Source organism: Maylandia zebra, linkage group LG12 (genome assembly GCF_041146795.1).
Source record: "Maylandia zebra isolate NMK-2024a linkage group LG12, Mzebra_GT3a, whole genome shotgun sequence".
Classification (NCBI taxonomy): Eukaryota; Metazoa; Chordata; class Actinopteri; order Cichliformes; family Cichlidae; genus Maylandia; species Maylandia zebra.
This window is the reverse complement of record NC_135178.1, coordinates 35,195,640-35,219,084: the sequence shown is the minus strand read 5'-3', so window position 1 is coordinate 35,219,084 and position 23,445 is coordinate 35,195,640. Positions and strand designations below refer to the sequence as shown.

Here is a 23,445-nt window from a genome sequence, read left to right as displayed (position 1 = left end):
GACACAGGTGTGTTTCTTAAGCTGTATACATCTATTAATTTGTTTACTTGTATGGCTGTAAATGATTACAGTATTGAGTGTGTGTGGTTTACAAGTGAAGCTCTTAGTGGACGCAGAACGATAACACTCACCATTCTCTGCTTTTACTTATTTTCTTTTTCTGGCCAGAGAAGTTAATTGCGTTGCTCTTTTATGTCTTCGTTGTTTTGTTTGACTCGTTGGAGCAGTTACAGCCACTTAGAGCTTTTGGACAAGTCCTGTGACTTACAAGCAGTCAAATTGAGAACATTTTTGCTGCCATTATTGGGTTAATGTAATTGGAGTGACTTTTTTGGTTCTGTTTGTTGGGACAGGTTATTTTTATTCCATCAAAGCTGCTGGTCTGTCTCAGTTATGCAGGAGGTCCGGTTTAGCATTAATGAGAAGGGCCAGTACCTTCCTGGTTATAATATATCAACACAACTAGTGTTGTGTGAAGATGAATATCTTAAGCCAAAAATGAATTGTGCCTAAATATAACTGAAAGGTTTCTAGTGGCTGAGTGAAAGGGACGGTGAAAAGCAATTAAAAAGGAAACAAATTAGCAAGTGGGCAAAGAGAAAAAACGAAGTATTACCTAACTGGAATATATACGTATATAAAAACCCTGGGGTTTGTCTGCACCCCTTTACTAAAGGTTCTGTCAAAATGTGCTGAGCCCAGGTTTGCAGGTTGCGTATGTTCACCTGTTGACCTGCATGTTTCCGTTACCTTTTCACCTGATCTGTCAGTTTGCCTTCAGGTTTTGCTTCTGGCTGTATTTCAGAGTCTGTCACACTCTGAAAACATGGTTTCAGGCTGTTTCTTCACATGAATCTGTTTGCATGGGGACGGATGCTTATGTGTTTATTACTGCCAAGTTTTTTCTTTTCATTGTTGTGTGTGTGTGTCGGGCTGCTGCTGATATAAAACTCTGCACACCCAGGAAAACATCTCCCTGCAGATAAAGGTGTGCCCCTTGAAATCCTGACATGTTTGGTCGTGTCTGTAATGATCCCATGGTGAATGTAGTGAATGTGTTGCTCTTAATAAAATGTGCGGCTGAAAGAAGCTCATGATTTAAATGGTTTACAGGGAGTTCTCTTTAGTTGCACGTACACTGGTGTGAGGGTTGCGGGAGCTTTATCTTCAACAGAAGGATTTTTTTTAAGTAATACGTTTTAATAGTTTGATTATTATTTTTTCAGTATTAAGTCGTTAATTATTCTGTTCTTGGGTCTTCACCTGCAATTAGTCTTTGGCAGCTATTTAAATGATAGATTCTTGGCTAAAATGAAGCTGCAGTTTTAGACATCCAGGTATGGATGTAATATGACAATTGTGGAAACAATGTGAGCTGGCAGCCCAAGCAAAAACTATTCCAGACAGCCATTTTTCACAGTTTGAGCTAAGCCACACCAGCTTTATCAGTGTTTTTGTGCCACAACATCAAGCTATCCTCCAGCGTATTGCAAGCCCAGTGGCCCTTTAAACTTTAAACATGTCGTTTTCCCAATACGAAGCCAATGCACCAAAGAACCAAAGAAATTGTTTACCCCATTTATCCAGCATCTGTGGGATTAACTGGAAGACCAATCATAGGCCAGAAATTTTCACCTTATTATCAGTGCTGAATGTCACTAATAGATTTGTGTTTTAGTATCACTTCAGGCGGCTTAAAATCTTCCTGGACAACATCTTAAAAAATGGGGAGACATCAAGAATTAATGTAACAGGGGTGTCCACATAGTTTTGACCGTGAGTTATCCAGTCTTTCTGTTTGAGGTTTCAAGTGTAAACTGAATGAAGTTAGGTGTGATGGTGCGTTCGTGTGCAGGTAGGTTGGCTGCACAAACCGTCCTCCTGTGCCTTTGTTTGGCAGTCTGCTCCACCTGTGAAATACTGAACATGTTTGAACTAAACTGCAAAGTCTCAATGTTTCCAGTGTGTGATTGGAAACGACAACGTAGTCGCAGTTTTCAAGGTTAATCAAGGACAAGAAAGTTTTTCTTTCATAATGTTGTTGTAGGAAATCTGCTCTAACAAAAATATTTAATTAGATGTGATCCTCTGCTGTGCTGTCAGTGTGAGAGGTGGATATGTACTGTCAGCTGATCGTCTCTCTCTAACTCTCACTTAGTGGCTCAGCTGTATCACCGGATTGTGTTTCATGTGGCCCGAATTCTTCTCTGGGGTCAAACAAAGTCACTTGCGCTCCCTGCTGTTAGGCTTTTGGTGTAGTTACGGCTGGATGTGGCTGAAAAAAAGTGGAGACTTGCAGTTGTAAAGTCTTTTTATTATTAAAAAAATAGAGAATTGACTCTGGTCTTTTGTCAAGTTTGAGAAAGAAAAACTAATGAAATCACTTTGTGTTTTCAGGGTTAGCCATGGAGACTAGAAATTTATAACAAACATGTTACAATGACTTTAACAAAATGGTTTTAGGGGCTTAGAAAGTCACACCCAATGCACCAGCACACACATGTAATGGTATGCTAAATTAAATAAAGGCTCTGCATGTCCATACTGGTGTTTTGACTCATTAGACCTCAGGTTAAGGTTGTCTGAAGCTCTAGTTGTGTTTCCATCCACCTCTACTAAAAAGTGATGTGTGTGATAAAACACTGTGTATTCCAAGCAACAATGCTATACTCGGAGATCCCACTGGACCTGACACTGCTCTCAGATGACTGTAAGTAGTTGTGGTAGACTTGTAATAGACTTTCTTTACCTACTCAAATTAGTACTGGGCCTTTTCCTCTTTAATTTGTTGAAGGGTTCAACAGAGTTTATATGAAATTGCTCATTTAAGGCTACACTGATGTTTTCACTGACTAGATCGCTGCTCGCATTAAGGATGGCAACTCTCTACTACTGTATCATCCAGCTGTACTGAAAAAGGGTTTAGGTAGTATTAATAAAAGCCAAAAATGTCATGTGTAATACAGGTGAGGGTTTCAAACAAAACATTATTCAGTATTAACTGTGAGCTACTCTATAGGGCAAATAACACGTTACACCTTTGGATTGAAGCCCATGCCACGAAGCTCCTGGTGCACAGTTTTTGTGCTGTTAATGCCAGAGAGGACTTTCATGCACGAAACACCTGAGCAGTCAGTGATCCTGCTCCGTAATTTTGTAAGATTAAGTTTTAGCTCAATTAATTTGTCTATGTGGTGTTTTTGGCTGCTCTAATGTTAGTGCCATTTTTGTAACTGTACCTCATAGGCATTAAATTTGTTCAGTGTTCTTGTTAAAACTGTTAGATAACCCATGATATTGATGGTCAAAGTTCAAAATTGATTTGTTTGCAGCTTTTACCAGAGCTGCTTTTTTCAACCTACAATATGAAGAGGATATCTGTTGTATTTAGGACATTTTGTGGGCTCAATAATACTGGAAACTATAAGGCGAATAAGAGTTTTGACCTATTAACCCTTTAAAGCCGGTCGGAGCGGGCACGCTCCATTTTGCGTAACTATTTTTAAATCCCGTAGCACTGCAACCATGTAAGCTAGCGCAATAATTTTTTTTGCATATGAAACCGGAGGAGTTGTACTTACATCTTATGCCATCAGCTTGTCCTAAGTCACAGTTTCCTTCCACATATAGCTTTGCAAAAACTGCATAAAAAGCACTTGCAGCAACAAAAACATAATATTCCAGAAACACGCTTTGCCGATCCGATCAGCTGTTTGTAACACTTCCTACGTCCATCAGCGTGAACTATCGCATGTCCGGCATGAACTGCCCGAAACCGGAAGTGACGTACATTGCGGAAATGTAGTTTTTTACCTTCGTGGCCATATGAGCCTCTACTTGTGTTTTTAAAAGTTATGTTTGACTTTATGACTTTCTGTGTCGTTTCTGGGATGCTTAGGACTCATATTGCACTGCTGGAAATATTTTATTTTGATGCATATGCTGTTATTTTGCAAATTTGCACTATAATATATTTTTTTGTTTTTCCTGCAGTATATGAAAATTGGTGTATCTCAAAAATAAAACTATGAAGACACTTAAAATAAATTTCCTGTGGTGGGAAACTAGTTTGTGCAACTTTTTTGTATTTACAGTTTTGAGGGATAAACCTCTTAAATTTCTCTAACTAGAAATATATGTTAAAAAAACAAAAACGATTTTAAATTTTTTTGTAGTTTATTGCACTTTTTTGCAATTTATGTAATTACTATGCACTTAATGAATACATATTATTAAATTTTGGGCTATAATGGTTGTATTGATGTATAGCAACTTGAAATACTCCAAAAAATGGCTCCACAGCATGTAAAAATATACTATAAGCTCTGGCGGACTTGGTTCTATGGTAGGTCTTAAAGGGTTAATAGATGCTTCTAAAGAGCCTGCAACTTTGTGTGGTTGCCATTTTGCATTGGATTGGGATTCCACACATATCCCCAAACAAACAAAACAGCTGATTCTGAGGGGATTAGGTTAATTTTAATGGAATAACTGTGCTGTAATAGCCTTGCTAGCTTTACCAGGCAGATTTCAGAGCTGTTTGGTGGCTGTAGTGTGTACCGTTCACAGAACATTTAGTATGACCACTCCATGAAACCATGCTTTATTGGCCTGTTGGCTGGTAGTGTTATTCTTAATAAAACGTCTATTCCAGTATTTGAAAATCACAACCACCTCTTGTGTTCCCTAGTGTTTCTTCTAGAAAGACAATAGCTTTCTGTATTTGTGGGGCATTGCTGTCTTTATTCTAACCTAACCCCAGCATGCAAAGCTGTTCACAGAGTGTAGCAGTATTTTATGGGCAAACAGCAAATATTGAATGCAGAATGCATTATTCTCCTGTTTTATGGGAAACAATGTGTTACTGTCAGACTTTCTTAGAGTGGTTTGATGCAGTTTATTTCCATATTTTCTGTTTTAGTTAAAAACTGTAAACTTTGACAGACTGTGATCAGCTGTTCCTGCAAACAACATTTGTTTTCTGAAGCAGGTTAGAAAACAAGGATGTGCAGCACACTGATGAGTTGCTTACAGCCAGTGATCAGGAAGAAAAAGTTTAACTGTCAGATGTTGTCAGTTGTCAAACTATCAGTCGACTCTGAAGGAAGCATCTGCAGACGTGTTGATAATGTTCACTAAGCAAGGCTGAGGATCTGAGCCATATTATAGCCATATTTAGAATCAACATTTAGACAGTTTTCAGCAGTTAATGAGTACGATGAGTGCAGCGTTTTGTTGTTGGACAACAGTATCCAGACTTTCTTTCACAGGCAGTCAGTGTACTATTAGTCCTTTGCTCTTAGCTCCCACTGCAACCATGAAGCCGTCAGCAATGATCATCCATTTCTGATGTGGGTCATTAAACAGGAAGTCCTGAGGGGCACACGCAGGCAGGCATGGGTCCAAAAAGAGAAAGAAGAAGAAGCAAAAACAAGGCGACTTGGCCAGACAGAAGGCTGGAAATCTACAGCTCAGATAGCATGATTGACAATTTGGCAAGGAACTCAAGTGTGGGTATGCTCGCTGAAGGACCCGAAGAGGAAATTGGAAGCAGGTGTGCAGGTGGATGTGGAGGTGGAGGTGATATGGAAAGGCAGGAGTACACCGGAGACATTTGGACTGAAATAAAGTGGCACAGCAGAGCAGGAGTTTCTTTTCTTTGCTTTTCCATCTGTTGCTGTGGTTTCTTTCAAGTGGAAGATGGTTTATACCCCGGACTCATTAAAGAGCAGAACACCACGGAAAATAACAGTCCTGTTTCCAGGCACAACCCGGAATAAAATGTTGATGGTTGTGTTGCTTGGTTGTGCAAGTTTTGACAAGAAGGATAAATGTTTGATATAAAAAAAAGGGTTGAGTTTTCCTTCGTCTGCCATCTTGATATTCTGGAGCTAACTCCTCCAGCCTCCAGTTGTAGACCTTTTGGGCTTTTTAAAAGTGGAAAATTCTCACTTTAGGCATGAAATGGACACAAATCAGCACAGACTTACTGTAGCTCCAGACTCAGAGGCACTTAAACTATGTAAATGTGTAGTGGCTTACATGTTTGCCTAACAGTTTGATCCCAGGAGGTGACACACATCCCTTTGGGGTTGCAGTAGGAAGGGCATCAGGTGTAAAAACTCTGTGATGGGCCCTTGTGAATACAAGAGAAGCCAAAAGGATCTTAAAGTCTTGTAATGTATGTCAACTGACAAGAAGTGCACTCAGGAAAAAAACAGCAGTCCCAGGAGAGGTTAATGTTGACAAGGTGAATCTTCAGGATCCTCATACGGCCGACCCTGATGTTAGTTTAGCTGCTGTATTTGTAAAATATTGAGCTGACAGTGGACGAGAGAAAAGACCTACGATGATAAAGATGGACAGAGCAGAGAATACAGCCATGCTGTAGTTGGAGAAGAACAATGGGTGACTGTATAAGACATGCAATTAAGCTCACAATGAGTAGCCTCTTCAGACTGGTACCCTCTTCCCCCTGGTAAAAAGCAATATGGCGCAATTTCCCTAAATTTGGGGAAATTAATTTCAGGTCCTGTGTAATATTTGTCATTCAGTTGCATTAAAATGATATAAAAGTCACCAGCATCACAGAAAGACTTGAAAGGTCCAGTTCATTGACTTGAATTAGCAGAACTGAGACCTAGAAGGCCGTGATTGAGTGCAGCTACCTGTCTCTGCACACTTTTCAGTCAAAGCTTTTGCCAAATCCAGATGGGTGAGTTATAACCAAATCATCACAGGCTGTCATGATGGCTGAACATAGCTTTAGGGACCACAACAGGATTGTGCACTGTGGTGTGAATATGGTTACTGCTGCTGCAAAGTTGGACCTGGACATTGGAGTCTATGGGATTGAATCACCTTTCAAGCCTGCTTCTAGTGCAGGGGTGGGCAACTCCAGGCCTCAAGGGCTGCTGTCCTGCAGGTTTTAGGTATTACCCTGGGTCAACACACCTGAATCACATGATTAGTTCGTTACCAAGCCTCTGGAGGACTTCAGGACATGTTGAGGAGGTCATTTAACCATTTGAATCAGCTGTGTTGAATCAAGGACACGTCTAAAACCTGCAGGACACCGGCCCTCCAGGCCTGGAGTTGCCCACCCCTGTTCTAGTGGATACTAGAGGATCTCCCTTGAGGTTTCCACTCGATCACAGGAGTGTGATCCTAAATCTGTTTTTGAATGGGTGAATAATGCTTGTAGTATAGAGCGCTTTTAGAGAAGAACAGCACTATAAGAGCCATTTAGCATCTGATTTGGTTGTCATCGTGGAGAAGTTGTTACAAGGTCACTTTGTGCAGTTTGGACAGTTTCATTCAAACTGCTTGACTTAAACTTACCACTGAAACTTTGTGTGGTTGCCAAATGTGTTTGATATTGTGACGGCTCTCAGAAAGACCAGAAAAAGACACGGCCTTTATTTGTGCAGGTTAAAGCCTTGAAAAACATCTTGGGCTGACAGAAATGTGTCACATCAAAAGAAAAACCAAAACAACAAACATGGCATTAAAGTGAAGGGAGTCGAATTTAAAGACGACACTCGGTTTGATGATCAGTCATCTTTAAAAAAAAAAAAAAAAAAAGCAGAATAATTTTTCTGACAATACAATTTCCAAAACAAACACAGGCTGGTTTATTTTATTCTCAGCCTGTGCGACGGTTGTCAGGATGCCTCAGAGCAGAGCTGCCGTCCCCAGGTGGCTGCAGTTGGCATGAGAGAGCATTTTTAAATGCCAGGAGCTTGGAGGAGCACCTGAATGGCTCGACTGGCTGAAATAATAGCAGGGGATACATCTAAAGGCTGTTAGAGGCAGCGCAATCTGGCAAGCTCTCAGAAGCTTCTTCTTGTATGTGTCTGTTACTGGGAAACTCTCCTGTGTTTGTTTGTTTTTTATTCTTGCTGCAGTAAAAAGAGAAGAGGCTCCGGAGGGACAAACAAAACCTATTATTGAATTCTTGAGAAATTAGGTCTAATTAATCTGTGATTTATAAGTTATTTTCTTGTTTTTCTTTTCTGTTTTGAACTACAAGATTAGATATACCAAAATTACTTCTGTTGCTCAAGCAGTTAAACAAGCTTTCATCATCTGTACAGAGAACATGCTGTTTATGTTTGTTTAATCAGCCATGCGGCAAATGTGCTCTGTAGTTCTTTCAACCAGCTCTGTGCACTTTGACAGTTCCAAGTCCATGAAAACTGTGTGACTACGATCCCATAAAACCCTGTAATGCTGCACTGTAAGATGTCTTTACCGGTTAGTCATAAAAAATGCGTAGAATAAAGAGCACATATCCAGGCAGGGTTTCATTAAAAAACAATATATGTTGCCAAAAAATGTATTTTGTGTGCACAGGACACACAATATAAAATAATCACCCAACAAAATAATAAATAATCTGCTGTTACAGTTACTAGTTTATCTGTTCTTGTTTGTTAATGGATCATTAAATCAGCTCCAGAGACATTCTTTAACAAATTATTGTTTATTTCATAAGAAAAAATGTAATCTTCTCTTTATTTAGTGCTGTAAGTTAAATGCTTTTTTTTTTTTTTACTTTAAAAATATTCAGTTTCAGAGAGGAGGTTCACACTGAGCACACGTGACAGGTGTGAAAGAGTCTGGAGGCGCTCTGGTGAATGTTATCAGACATCAGGGTACCAGAAGCAAAGCTGCCAGTTGTGGTGTTGTCTGCCGAATGCCGATCAAGCTGCGTGGGGCTGAGCTGCGAGCACAGGTCCTGCTAAAGGACGCCGGGACCCGTGTTCCCCTTCGTGGAGTCTGAATCTGACATTTTGGTCAGAAACATGAACCAGCAAGCCTGTCCAGCTCTCCTCACATCTCCATCTTGAAGTAGTAACCTGTGAAACCTGAATTATCTGCAGATACTATCGCATGATGACTGCAGTGATAGGGACATTTAGATGAAAAACAGTCAGGAGGGATAAGGAGAGGAATGGGCTGTAGCCACCAGCTGCTAAAACATTCCCTTTGTGGGGTTTGTCATGTTGTTGCCTGTCCAGTGGACCTGTTGTCATGACCATCTGCACCAAAGCAGCTGAAATGGGCTCACAGTGGGTTCTGCTTACCAACTGGAGAGATTGATAGCACTGAAGTTTAGCTTTGTTTTTTACTGTAATGGCTGAGTGTTCCCTTCACTTATTGACCAGTAAATGCTTGTCTCCCATTTATTAATTTATTGTTTTTTATCTTGATTTAACCAGGAAGGTAGTCCAGAAATCAGACTTTTTTATTTGTTCCCTGAGTTCTTGTGCTTTATTAGGGCCCGAGCACCGAGAGTGCGAAGGCCCTATTGTATCTGCTCCGTTTCTTATTATTATTATTATTATTATTATTATTATTATTAGGGCCCGAGCACTGACTGTGCGAAGGCCCTATTGTATCTGCTCTGTTTCTTATTAGGGCCCGAGCACCAAGAGTGCGAAGGCCCTATTGTATCTGCTCCGTTTCTTATTATTATTAGGGCCCGAGCACCGAGAGTGCGAAGGCCCTATTGTATCTGCTCCGTTTCTTATTATTATTATTATTATTAGGGCCCGAGCACTGACAGTGCGAAGGCCCTATTGTAATTGCTCTGTTTATTATTATTATTATTATTATTATTATTATTCCGGCAAATGAATTGGCTGTTTGAGGGCCTAAACATGCTCGAAAACTCATGAAATTTTGCACACGCGTCAGGTCTGGTGAAAATTTACGTATTTTAATGTTCTCAGACATGGCCAGGGAAAATTAGCTCAGTAGCGCCACCTAGAAAAATGAAAAACGCGAGCCCCCGATATTGGTATGACATACATGTTTGAAAGTCGGTACACCTATATATCGTTCAGATTCGAACAAAAAAGTCTATTATGGCAATGTCCTAAACCCAACAGGAAGTCCGCCATTTTGGATTGAAGGTGACATTTTGGCTCTGATTTTACCGTTTCCATGCCTCGAACTTTAACGAACTCCTCCTTGGGGTTTGATTTCATAACCTTCATATTTGGTCAGTGCCAACTACACCCTTGTGCCATGTTAAATTGCGGAGCTTTTGAGTTTTCACAATACTATGAGGCCGTGGCGCCATGGCGAATTTCGATGACTCGCCATGAAAATCTTATTGCCTCTCATTCTGTCATACATGTTCCGATCTGGACCAAAGAGCACACATATGATAAGGCTCCACCCCTGAACATATTTCAACTGCCATATTTGACATCAAGGACAGCGCCACCTAGTGGGAACAGGAAATGTCATGTTTTACACTTTGGGGTACAGTATAGTGATGGGTGACATCTGCAGCCTCAAATTTCTCCAGGAAAGCCTTAAGGAGTTGGTCTTGGGTTACAGTGAAAACTGTGACTTTTCGCAAAAGGGTGTGACCCCAGCGGCGTGGCGAACTTTGACGTCACGCCATGAAGAAACAAATTAGTATAACTCAATGAAATCCAGTCTGATCAGTACCAAACTTTACAGGCATGATGTCAGACCCGCCCTGAACAGATTGATGTGCCCATTGTCGGAAATACGGACAGCGCCACCTAGTGGCAACAGGAAATGTCATGGCTTTAATTTTGTTGTACTGATTTTCACAGGTTCATCTTGGCCACCTCAAAAGCGGTGAATATCACCATCAGTCCCTCGTGATGCTTCAGTGCAAAAATTGTGAGTTTAAACTGAACGGCGCACCCTGGTGGCAACGCTGTTCAACATGAAAGATGAAGTGGCTTTTGAGGGTCTTGGCAAGTTTATAGAGGCTTGAAATTTGGCACACACCTCCAAATGGATGAAGGCTTTGTTGGCATGTGATCATTTTCATTGAATAGCGAGAAATTGCTCCACAGCGCCCCCTACAAAATTTCAAAACCACAGCCCCTGCTCTGTGTTCTATGTATGATTCTGAAACCTGGTAAGCTTATAGGAGATATCAAGATGTACAAAAAAGTCTCTTGGTGCAATATCCCAAATCCAACAGGAAGTCAGCCATTTTAAAATTAATGTGTAATTTTGGCAACATTTTCCCCTCTTTCCAGGCACCGTTCTTTGACGAACTCCTCCAAGGGATTTCATCATATTGAACCAATCTCCAGTGTGTGGAATCTAAAGACCTTTGTGATGTTAAATTGCGAAGCTTTTTACGTTCAGTGAAACGGGGTGGTTATGGTGGCACTTAGAGTTTGAATCACTCGCCAAAAAGCAGTAATCTGCTGTCACTCAAAAACACAATGTCCAATCTCTCCCAAAGCTCATAGGCGTGATGAGACTCGAGCTCGGAAATGTTTGTTATGCCATTTGTACATAATGGTTAGAGCGCCACCTAGTGGAACGACTAACTAATCATGAATGAATGAGTTGAAATGTTAGCTGGTGGTTAAATGCATGAATTCCATCAATGTGACATCAGATCGGAGGTGCTGGTTTTAGGTGTTGGGCTTGGCTCGACGAGCCGGGGGTGCGAGGGCCCTCGTAACGCTGCTTGCAGCTTTAATTATTATTATTATTATTATTATTCACCCCAAACAAGGGCCTTTTTGAGGGCCTAAACATGCTCAAAAACTCATGAAATTTTCCACACATGCCAGGTCTGGTGAAAAATTTTGTATTTTAATGGTTTTACATATGAGCACTGGGAAATGGCTCTAGAGCGCCACCTATGCCTTGTTAAATGCAGCCCTACGACCACATCGTTTGAGCTACATGTATGAAATTTGGCACATATGTGTATCATGCCAAGACGAACAAAAAAGTCTGTGGGCCCATTGACGCAAACCCAACAGGAAGTCCGCCATTTGGAAGAGAAGGTGACATTTTGGCTCTAATTTTGCCATTTCCATGCCTCGAACTTTTGCGAACTCCTCCTTGGGGTTTCATTTCATAACCTTCAAATTTGGACAGTGTCAACTACACCCTTGTGCCATGTTAAATTGCGGAGCTTTTGAGTTTTCACAATACTATGAGGCCGTGGCGCCATGGCGAATTTCGATGACTCGCCATCAAAATCTTATTGCCTCTCATTTTGTCATACATTTTCTGACCTTGACCAAAGTGAACACATATGATAAGGCTCCACCCCTGAACATATTTCAACTGCCATATTTGACACCAGGGACAGCGCCACCTAGTGGGAACAGGAAATGTCATGTTTTACACTTTGGGGTACAGTATAGTGATGGGTGACACCTGCAGCCTCAAATTTCTCCAGGAAAGCCTTAAGGAGTTGGTCTTGGGTTACAGTGAAAACTGTGAGTTTTCGCGAAAGGGTGTGACCCCAGCAGCATGGCGAACTTTGATGTCACGCCATGAAGAAACAAATTAGTATAACTCAATGAAATCCAGTCTGTTCAGTACCAGACTTTACAGGCATGATGTCAGACCCGCCCTGAACAGATTGATGTGCCCATTGTCGGGAATACGTACAGCGCCACCTAGTGGCAACAGGAAATGTCATGGCTTTAATTTTGTTGTACTGATTTTCACAGGTTCATCGTGGCCACCTCAAAAGCGGTGAATATCAACATCAGTCCCTCGTGATGCTTCAGTGCAAAAATTGTGACTTTAAACTGAACGGCGCACCCTGGTGGCAACGCTGTGCAACATGAAAGATGAAGTGGCTTTTGAGGGGCTTGGAAAGTTTATAGAGGCTTGAAATTTGGCCCACACCTCCAAATGGATGAAGGCTTTGTTGTCATGTGATCATTTTCATTGAATAGCGCGAAATTGCTCCACAGCGCCCCCTACAATATTTCAAAACCACAGCCCCTGCTCTGTGTTCTATGTATGATTCTGAAACCTGGTAAGCTTATAGGAGATATCAAGATGTACAAAAAAGTCTCTTGGAGCAATATCCCAAATCCAACAGGAAGTCAGCCATTTTAAAATAAATGTGCAATTTTGGCAACATTTTCCCCTCTTTTCAGGCATCGTTCTTTGACGAACTCCTCCAAGGGATTTCATCAGATTGCACTATTCTTCAGTGTGTGGAATCCAAAGACCTTTGTGTTGTTAAATTGCGAAGCTTTTTACGTTCAGGGAAACGGGGTGGTTATGGCGGCACGTAGACTCTCAATCACTCGCCAAAACGCAGTAATCTGCTGTTACTCAAAAACACAATGTCCAATCTCACCCAAAGGTCGCAGGCATAATGAGACTCGAGTTCGGAAATGTTTGTTATGCCATTTGTACATAATGGTTAGAGTGCCACCTAGTGGAACGACTAGCTAATCATGAATGAATGAGTTGAAATGTTAGCTGGTGGTTAAATGCATGAATTCCATCAATGTGACATCGATCGGACGTGCTGGTTTTAGGTGTTGGGCGTGGCTCGACACGCCGGGGGTGCGAGGGCCCTCATAACGCTGCTTGCAGCTTTAATTATTAGGGCCCGAGCACTGACAGTGCGAAGGCCCTATTGTAATTGCTCTGTTTATTATTATTATTATTATTATTATTATTATTATTATTATTATTATTATTATTATTATTATTATTATTCCGGCAAATGAATTGGCCTTTTGAGGGCCTAAACATGCTCGAAAACTCATGAAATTTTGCACACGCGTCAGGTCTGGTGAAAATTTACGTATTTTAATGTTCTCAGACATGGCCAGGGAAAATTAGCTCAGTAGCGCCACCTAGAAAAATGTAAAACGCGAGCCCCCGGTATGGGTATGACCTACATATTTGAAAGTCGGTACACCTATATAACGTTGAGAGTCGAACAAAAAAGTCTATTATGGCAATGTCCTAAACCCAACAGGAAGTCCGCCATTTTGGATTGAAGGTGACATTTTGGCTCTGATTTTACCGTTTCCATGCCTCGAACTTTAACGAACTCCTCCTTGGGGTTTGATTTCATAACCTTCAAATTTGGACAGTGTCAACTACACCCTTGTGCCATGTTAAATTGCGGAGCTTTTGAGTTTTCACAATAGTATGAGGCCGTGGCGCCATGGCGAATTTTGATGATTCGCCATGAAAATCTTATTGCCTCTCATTCTGTCATACATGTTCCGATCTGGACCAAAGAGCACACATATGATAAGGCTCCACCCCTGAACATATTTCAACTGCCATATTTGACATCAAGGACAGCGCCACCTAGTGGGAACAGGAAATGTCATGTTTTACACTTTGGGGTACAGTATAGTGATGGGTGACATCTGCAGCCTCAAATTTCTCCAGGAAAGCCTTAAGGAGTTGGTCTTGGGTTACAGTGAAAACTGTGAGTTTTCGCGAAAGGGTGTGACCCCAGCAGCATGGCGAACTTTGATGTCACGCCATGAAGAAACAAATTAGTATAACTCAATGAAATCCAGTCTGATCAGTACCAGACTTTACAGGCATGATGTCAGACCCGCCCTGAACAGATTGATGTGCCCATTGTCGGAAATACGGACAGCGCCACCTAGTGGCAACAGGAAATGTCATGGCTTTAATTTTGTTGTACTGATTTTCACAGGTTCATCTTGGCCACCTCAAAAGCGGTGAATATCACCATCAGTCCCTCGTGATGCTTCAGTGCAAAAATTGTGAGTTTAAACTGAACGGCGCACCCTGGTGGCAACGCTGTTCAACATGAAAGATGAAGTGGCTTTTGAGGGTCTTGGCAAGTGTATAGAGGCTTGAAATTTGGCACACACCTCCAAATGGATGAAGGCTTTGTTGGCATGTGATCATTTTCCTTGAATAGCGCAAAATGGCTCCACAGCGCCCCCTACAATATTTCAAAACATCAGCCCCTGCTCTGTGTTTCATCTATGAGTCTGACACTTGGTAAGCTTGTGTAAGATATCAAGATGTACAAAAAAGTCTCTTGGAGCAATATCCCAAATCCAACAGGAAGTCAGCCATTTTAAAATTAATGTGTAATTTTGATGACATTTTCCCCCCTTTTCAGGCCTCATACTTTGACGAACTCCTCCAAGGGATTTCATCATATTGAAGCATTCTTCAGTGTGTAGAATCTAAAGACCTTTGTGATGTTAAATTGCGAAGCTTTTTCCGTTCAGGGAAACGGGGTGGTCATGGCGGCACGTAGAGTTTCAATCACTCGCAAAAAGCAGTAATCTGCTGTCACTAAAAAACACAATGTCCAATCTCTCCCAAAGGTCGCAGGTGTGATGAGACTCGAGCTTGGAAATGTTTGTTATGCTATTTGTCAATAATGGTTAGAGCGCCACCTAGTGGCATGACTATAATCCTGGTTGAATAAGATGAAATGTTAGCTGGTGATTAAAAGCATGAAATCCATCAATGTGACATCACATCGGACGTGCCGGTTTGAGGTGTTGGCAGTGGCTCGACGTGCCGGGGGTGCGAGGGCCCTCATAACGCTGCTTGCAGCTTTAATTATTATTATTATTATTATTTCGGCAAATGAATCGGCCTTTTGAGGACCTAAACATACTCGAAAACTCATGAAATTTTGCACACGCGTCAGGTCTGGTGAAAATTTACGTATTTTAATGTTCTCAGACATGGCCAGGGAAAATTAGCTCAGTAGCGCCACCTAGAAAAATGAAAAACGCGAGCCCCCGGTATGGGTATCACCTACATGTTTGAAAGTCGGTACACCTATATAACGTTCAGAGTCGAACAAAAAAGTCTATTATGGCAATGTCCTAAACCCAACAGGAAGTCCGCCATTTTGGATTGAATGTGACATTTTGGCTCTGATTTTACCGTTTCCATGCCTCGAACTTTAACGAACTCCTCCTTGGGGTTTGATTTCATAACCTTCATATTTGGTCAGTGCCAACTACACCCTTATGCCATGTTAAATTGCGGAGCTTTTGAGTTTTCACAATACTATGAGGCCGTGGCGCCACGGCGAATTTCGATGACTCGCCATGAAAATCTTATTGCCTCTCATTCTGTCATAGACTTTCTGACCTTGACCAAAGTGAACACATATGATAAGGCTCCACCCCTGAACATATTACAACTGCCATATTTTACATCAGGGACAGCGCCACCTAGTGGGAACAGGAAATGTCATGTTTTACACTTTGGGGTACAGTATTGTGATGGGTGACATCTGCAGCCTCAAATTTCTCCAGGAAAGCCTTAAGGAGTTGGTCTTGGGTTACAGTGAAAACTGTGACTTTTCGCAAAAGGGTGTGACCCCAGCGGCATGGCGAACTTTGATGTCACGCCATGAAGAAACAAATTAGTATAACTCAATGAAATCCAGTCTGATCAGTACCAGACTTTACAGGCATGATGTCAGACCCGCCCTGAACAGATTGATGTGCCCATTGTCAGAAATACGGACAGCGCCACCTAGTGGCAACAGGAAATGTCATGGCTTTAATTTTGTTGTACTGATTTTCACAGGTTCATCTTGGCCACCTCAAAAGCGGTGAATATCACCATCAGTCCCTCGTGATGCTTCAGTGCCAAAATTGTGACTTTAAACTGAACGGCGCACCCTGGTGGCAACGCGGTCCACCATGAAAGATGAAGTGGCTTTTGAGGGGCTTGGAAAGTTTATAGAGGCTTTAAATTTAGCACACACCTCCAAATAGATCAAGGCTTTGTTGTCATGTGACCATTTTCCTTGAATAGCGCAAAATGGCTCCACGGCGCCCCCTACAATATTCCAAAATATCAGCCCCTGCTCTGTGTTTTATCTATGAGTCTGAAACTTGGTAAGCTTATAGGAGATATCAAGATCTACAAAAAAGTCTCTTGGAGCAATATCCCAAATCCAACAGGAAGTCAGTCATTTTAAAATTAATGTGTAATTTTGGCGACATTTTCTCCTCTTTTCAGGCCTCATACTTTCACGAACTCCTCCAAGGGATTTCATCAGATTGAACTATTCTTCAGTGTGTCGAATCCAAAGACCTTTGTGTTGTTAAATTGCGAAGCTTTTTACGTCCAGGGAAACGGGGTGGTTATGGCGGCACGTGGAGTCTCAATCACTCGCCAAAACGCAGTAATCTGCTGTCACTCAAAAAAACAATGTCCAATCTCTCCCAAAGGTCGCAGGCGTGATGAAACTCGAGCTCGGAAATGTTTGTTATGCCATTTGTACATAATGGTTAGAGCGCCACCTAGTGGAACGACTAACTAATCATGAATGAATGAGTTGAAATGTTAGCTGGTGGTTAAATGCATGAATTCCATCAATGTGACATCAGATCAGAGGTGCTGGTTTTAGGTGTTGGGCGTAGCTCGACGCGATGGGGTGCGAGGGCCCTCAAAACGCTGCTTGCAGCTTTAATTATTATTATTAGGGCCCGAGCACCGAGAGTGCGAAGGCCCTATTGTATCTGCTCCGTTTCTTATTATTATTATTATTATTATTATTATTATTATTATTATTATTATTATTATTATTCACCCCAAACAAGGGCCTTTTTGAGGGCCTAAACATGCTCAAAAACTCATGAAATTTTGCACACATGCCAGGTCTGGTGAAAAATTTTGTATTTTAATGGTTTTACATATGAGCACTGGGAAATGGCTCTACAGCGCCACCTATGCCTTGTTAAATGCAGCCCTACGACCACATGGTTTGAGCTACATGTATGAAATTTGGCACACATGTGTATCATGCCAAGACGAACAAAAAAGTCTGTGGGCCCATTGACGCAAACCCAACAGGAAGTCCGCCATTTGGAAGAGAAGGTGACATTTTGGCTCTAATTTTGCCATTTCCATGCCTCGAACTTTTGCGAACTCCTCCTTGGGGTTTCATTTCATAACCTTCAAATTTGGACAGTGTCAACTACACCCTTGTGCCATGTTAAATTGCGGAGCTTTTGAGTTTTCACAATACTATGAGGCCGTGGCGCCATGGCGAATTTCGATGACTCGCCATGAAAATCTTATTGCCTCTCATTTTGTCATACATTTTCTGACCTTGACCAAAGTGAACACATATGATAAGGCTCCACCCCTAAACATATTTCAACTGCCATATTTGACATGAAGGACAGCGCCACCTAGTGGGAACAGGAAATGTCATGTTTTACACTTTGGGGTACAGTATAGTGATGGGTGACATCTGCAGCCTCAAATTTCTCCAGAAAACCCTTAAGGAGTTGGTCTTGGGTTACAGTGAAAACTGTGACTTTTCGCAAAAGGGTGTGACCCCAGCAGCATGGCGAACTTTGATGTCACGCCATGAAGAAACAAATTAGTATAACTCCATGAAATCCAGTCTGATCAGTACCAGACTTTACAGGCATGAAGTCAGACCCGCCCTGAACAGATTGATGTGCCCATTGTCGGGAATACGGACAGCGCCACCTAGTGGGAACAGGAAATGTCATGGCTTTAATTTTGTTGTACTGATTTTCACAGGTTCATCGTGGCCACCTCAAAAGCGGTGAATATCACCGTCAGTCCCTTGTGATGCTTCAGTGCAAAAATTGTGACTTTAAACTGAACGCCGCACCCTGGTGGCAACGCAGTTCACCATGAAAGATGAAGTGGCTTTTGAGGGGCTTGGAAAGTTTAAAAAGTCTTGAAATTTGGCGCACACCTCCAATGTGGTTAAGGCTTTGTTGTTATGTGATCATTTTCATTGAATAGCGGAAAATGGCTCCACAGCGCCCCCTACAAAATTTCAAAACATCAGCCCCAGCTCTGTGTTTTATGTATGAGTCTTAAACCTGGTAAGCTTATAGGAGATATCAAGATGTACAAAAAAGTCTCTTGGAGCAATATCCCAAATCCAACAGGAAGTCAGCCATTTTAAAATTAATGTGCAATTTTGGCAACATTTTCCCCTCTTTTCAGGCACCGTGCTTTGACGTACTCCTCCAAGGGATTTCATCATATTGAACCAATCTTCTGTGTGTGGAATCTAAAGACCTTTGTGATGTTAAATTGCGAAGGTTTTTACGTTCAGGGAAACGGGGTGGTCATGGCGGCACGTGGCGTTTCAATCACTCGCCAAAAAGCAGTAATCTGCTGTCACTCAAAATCAAAATGTCCAATGTCTCCCAAAAGTCGCAGGCGTGATGAGACTCGAGCTCGGAAATGTTTGTTATGCCATTTGTACATAATGGTTAGAGCGCCACCTAGTGGGACGACTATAATCATGATTGAATGAGATGAAATGTTAGCTGGTGGTTGAATGCATGAATTTCATCAATGTGACATCAGATCGGAGGTGTTGGTTTTAGGTGTTGGCCGTGGCTCGACGCGCCGGGGGTGCTCGGGCCCTCATAACGCTGCTTGCAGCTTTAATTATTAGGGCCCGAGCACCGAGAGTGCGAAGGCCCTATTGTATCTGCTCCGTTTCTTATTATTATTATTATTATTATTATTCAGGCGAAACAAGGGCCTTTTTGAGGGCCTAAACATGCTCAAAAACTCATGAAATTTTGCACACATGCCAGGTCTGGTGAAAAATTTTGTATTTTAATGGTTTTACATATGAGCACTGGGAAATGGCTCTACAGCGCCACCTATGCCTTGTTAAATGCAGCCCTACGACCACATCGTTTGAGCTACATGTATGAAATTTGGCACACATGTGTATCATGCCAAGACGAACAAAAAAGTCTGGGGGCCCATTGACGCAAACCCAACAGGAAGTCCGCCATTTGGAAGAGAAGGTGACATTTTGGCTCTAATTTTGCCATTTCCATGCCTCGAACTTTTGCGAACTCCTCCTTGGGGTTTCATTTCATAACCTTCAAATTTGGACAGTGTCAACTACACCCTTGTGCCATGTTAAATTGCGGAGCTTTTGAGTTTTCACAATACTATGAGGCCGTGGCGCCATGGCGAATTTCGATGACTCGCCATGAAAATCTTATTGCCTCTCATTTTGTCATACATTTTCTGACCTTGACCAAAGTGAACGCATATGATAAGGCTCCACCCCTGAACATATTTCAACTGCCATATTTGACACCAGGGACAGCGCCACCTAGTGGGAACAGGAAATGTCATGTTTTACACTTTGGGGTACAGTATAGTGATGGGTGACACCTGCAGCCTCAAATTTCTCCAGGGAAGCCTTAAGGAGTTGGTCTTGGGTTACAGTGAAAACTGTGAGTTTTCGCAAAAGGGTGTGACCCCAGCAGCATGGCGAACTTTGATGTCACGCCATGAAGAAACAAATTAGTATAACTCAATGAAATCCAGTCTGATCAGTACCAGACTTTACAGGCATGATGTCAGACCCGCCCTGAACAGATTGACGTGCCCATTGTCGGAAATACGGACAGCGCCACCTAGTGGCCACAGGAAATGTCATGGCTTTAATTTTGTTGTACTGATTTTCACAGGTTCATCGTGGCCACCTCAAAAGCGGTGAATATCACCATCAGTCCCTTGTGATGCTTCAGTGCAAAAATTGTGACTTTACACTGAACGGCGCACCCTGGTGGCAACGCGGTTCAACATGAAAGATGAAGTGGCTTTTGAGGGGCTTGGAAAGTTTATAGAGGCTTTAAATTTGGCACACACCCCCAAATGGATGAAGGCTTTGTTGTCATGTGATCATTTTCATTGAATAGCGCGAAATTGCTCCACAGCGCCCCCTACAAAGTTTCAAAATATCAGCCCCTGCTCTGTGTTTTATCTATGAGTCTGAAACTTGGTAAGCTCATGGAAGATATTAAGATGTACAAAAAAGTCTCTTGGAGCAATATCCCAAATCCAACAGGAAGTCAGCCATTTTAAAATTAATGTGTAATTTTGGCGACATTTTCCCCTCTTTTCAGGCTTCATACTTTGACGAACTCCTCCAAGGGATTTCATCAGATTGGACCGATCTGAAGTTTGTGGAATCTAAAGACCTTTGTGTTGTTAAATTGCGAAGCTTTTTACGTTCAGGGAAACGGGGTGGTCATGGCGGCACTTAGAGTTTCAATCACTCGCCAAAAAGCAGTAATCTGCTGTCACTCAAAAACACAATATCCAATCTCTCCCAAACGTCGCAGGTGTGATGAGACTCGAGCTCGGAAATGTTTGTTATGCCATTTGTCAGTAATAGTTAGAGCGCCACCTAGTGGGACGACTATAATCATGGTTCAATGAGATGAAATGTTAGCTGGTGGTTAAATGCATGAATTCCATCAATGTGACATCACATTGGACGTGCTGGTTTTAGGTGTTGGGCGTGGCTCGACACGCCAGGGTGCGAGGGCCCTCATAACGCTGCTTGCAGCTTTAATTATTATTATTATTATTAGGGCCCGAGCACCGAGAGTGCGAAGGCCCTATTGTATCTGCTCCGTTTCTTATTATTATTATTATTATTATTATTATTATTATTATTATTATTATTATTATTATTCACCCCAAACAAGGGCCTTTTTGAGGGCCTAAACATGCTCAAAAACTCATGAAATTTTGCACACATGCCAGGTCTGGTGAAAAATTTTGTATTTTAATGGTTTTACATATGAGCACTGGGAAATGGCTCTACAGCGCCACCTATGCCTTGTTAAATGCAGCCCTACGACCACATCGTTTGAGCTACATGTATGACATTTGGCACACATGTGTATCATGCCAAGACGAACAAAAAAGTCTGTGGGCCCATTGACGCAAACCCAACAGGAAGTCCGCCATTTGGAAGAGAAGGTGACATTTTGGCTCTAATTTTGCCATTTCCATGCCTCGAACTTTTGCGAACTCCTCCTTGGGGTTTGATTTCATAACCTTCATATTTGGTCAGTGTCAACTACACCCTTGTGCCATGTTAAATTGCGGAGCTTTTGAGTTTTCACAATAGTATGAGGCCGTGGCGCCATGGCGAATTATGATGACTCGCCATGAAAATCTTATTGCCTCTCATTCTGTCATACATGTTCCGATCTGGACCAAAGAGCACACATATGATAAGGCTCCACCCCTGAACATATTTCAACTGCCATATTTGACATCAAGGACAGCGCCACCTAGTGGGAACAGGAAATGTCATGTTTTACACTTTGGGGTACAGTATAGTGATGGGTGACATCTGCAGCCTCAAATTTCTCCAGGAAAGCCTTAAGGAGTTGGTCTTGGGTTACAGTGAAAACTGTGACTTTTCGCAAAAGGGTGTGACCCCAGCGGCGTGGCGAACTTTGATGTCACGCCATGAAGAAACAAATTAGTATAACTCAATGAAATCCAGTCTGATCAGTACCAGACTTTACAGGCATGATGTCAGACCCGCCCTGAACAGATTGATGTGCCCATTGTCGGAAATACGGACAGCGCCACCTAGTGGCAACAGGAAATGTCATGGCTTTAATTTTGTTGTACTGATTTTCACAGGTTCATCTTGGCCACCTCAAAAGCGGTGAATATCACCATCAGTCCCTCGTGATGCTTCAGTGCAAAAATTGTGACTTTAAACTGAACGCCGCACCCTGGTGGCAACGCTGTTCAACATGAAAGATGAAGTGGCTTTTGAGGGTCTTGGCAAGTTTATAGAGGCTTGAAATTTGGCACACACCTCCAAATGGATGAAGGCTTTGTTGGCATGTGATCATTTTCATTGAATAGCTCGAAATTGCTCCACAGCGCCCCCTACCAAATTTCAAAACCACAGCCCCTGCTCTGTGTTCTATGTATGATTCTGAAACCTGGTAAGCTTATAGGAGATATCAAGATGTACAAAAAAGTCTCTTGGTGCAATATCCCAAATCCAACAGGAAGTCAGCCATTTTAAAATTAATGTGTAATTTTGGCAACATTTTCCCCTCTTTCCAGGCACCGTTCTTTGACGAACTCCTCCAAGGGATTTCATCATATTGAACCAATCTCCAGTGTGTGGAATCTAAAGACCTTTGTGATGTTAAATTGCGAAGCTTTTTACGTTCAGTGAAACGGGGTGGTTATGGCGGCACTTAGAGTTTGAATCACTCGCCAAAAAGCAGTAATCTGCTGTCACTCAAAAACACAATGTCCAATCTCTCCCAAAGCTCATAGGCGTGATGAGACTGGAGCTCGGAAATGTTTGTTATGCCATTTGTACATAATGGTTAGAGCGCCACCTAGTGGAACGACTAACTAATCATGAATGAATGAGTTGAAATGTTAGCTGGTGGTTAAATGCATGAATTCCATCAATGTGACATCAGATCGGACGTGCTGGTTTCAGGTGTTGGGCATGGCTCGACACGCCGGGGGTGCGAGGGCCCTCATAACGCTGCTTGCAGCTTTAATTATTATTATTATTATTCACCCCAAACAAGGGCCTTTTTGAGGGCCTAAACATGCTCAAAAACTCATGAAATTTTGCACACATGCCAGGTCTGGTGAAAAATTTTGTATTTTAATGGTTTTACAAATGAGCACTGGGAAATGGCTCTACAGCGCCACCTATGCCTCGTTAAATGCAGCCCTACGACCGCATCGTTTGAGCTACATGTATGAAATTTGGCACACATGTGTATTATGCCAAGACGAACAAAAAAGTCTGTGGGCCCATTGACGCAAACCCAACAGGAAGTCCGCCATTTGGAAGAGAAGGTGACATTT

At 42.1% G+C, this 23,445-nt stretch overlaps 1 protein-coding gene across 3 annotated transcripts in view; it reads left to right on the top strand.

The window, feature by feature from the left end:
• Positions 1 to 23,445, top strand: part of LOC101479161 (ral guanine nucleotide dissociation stimulator) — an 85,731-nt gene that overhangs the window by 12,606 nt on the left and 49,680 nt on the right. Inside the window, exon 1 of one of the 3 annotated variants that reach the window (XM_004555710.6) lies at positions 2,615 to 2,710. The exons of the other annotated variants lie outside the window; for them this stretch is intronic. Within the exon in view, the coding sequence (XP_004555767.1) occupies positions 2,705 to 2,710 (6 nt within the window). The 5' untranslated portion in view covers positions 2,615 to 2,704. Of the gene's footprint in view, positions 1 to 2,614; positions 2,711 to 23,445 lie in introns of those variants that run through there. 3 annotated transcript variants of the gene reach the window in all.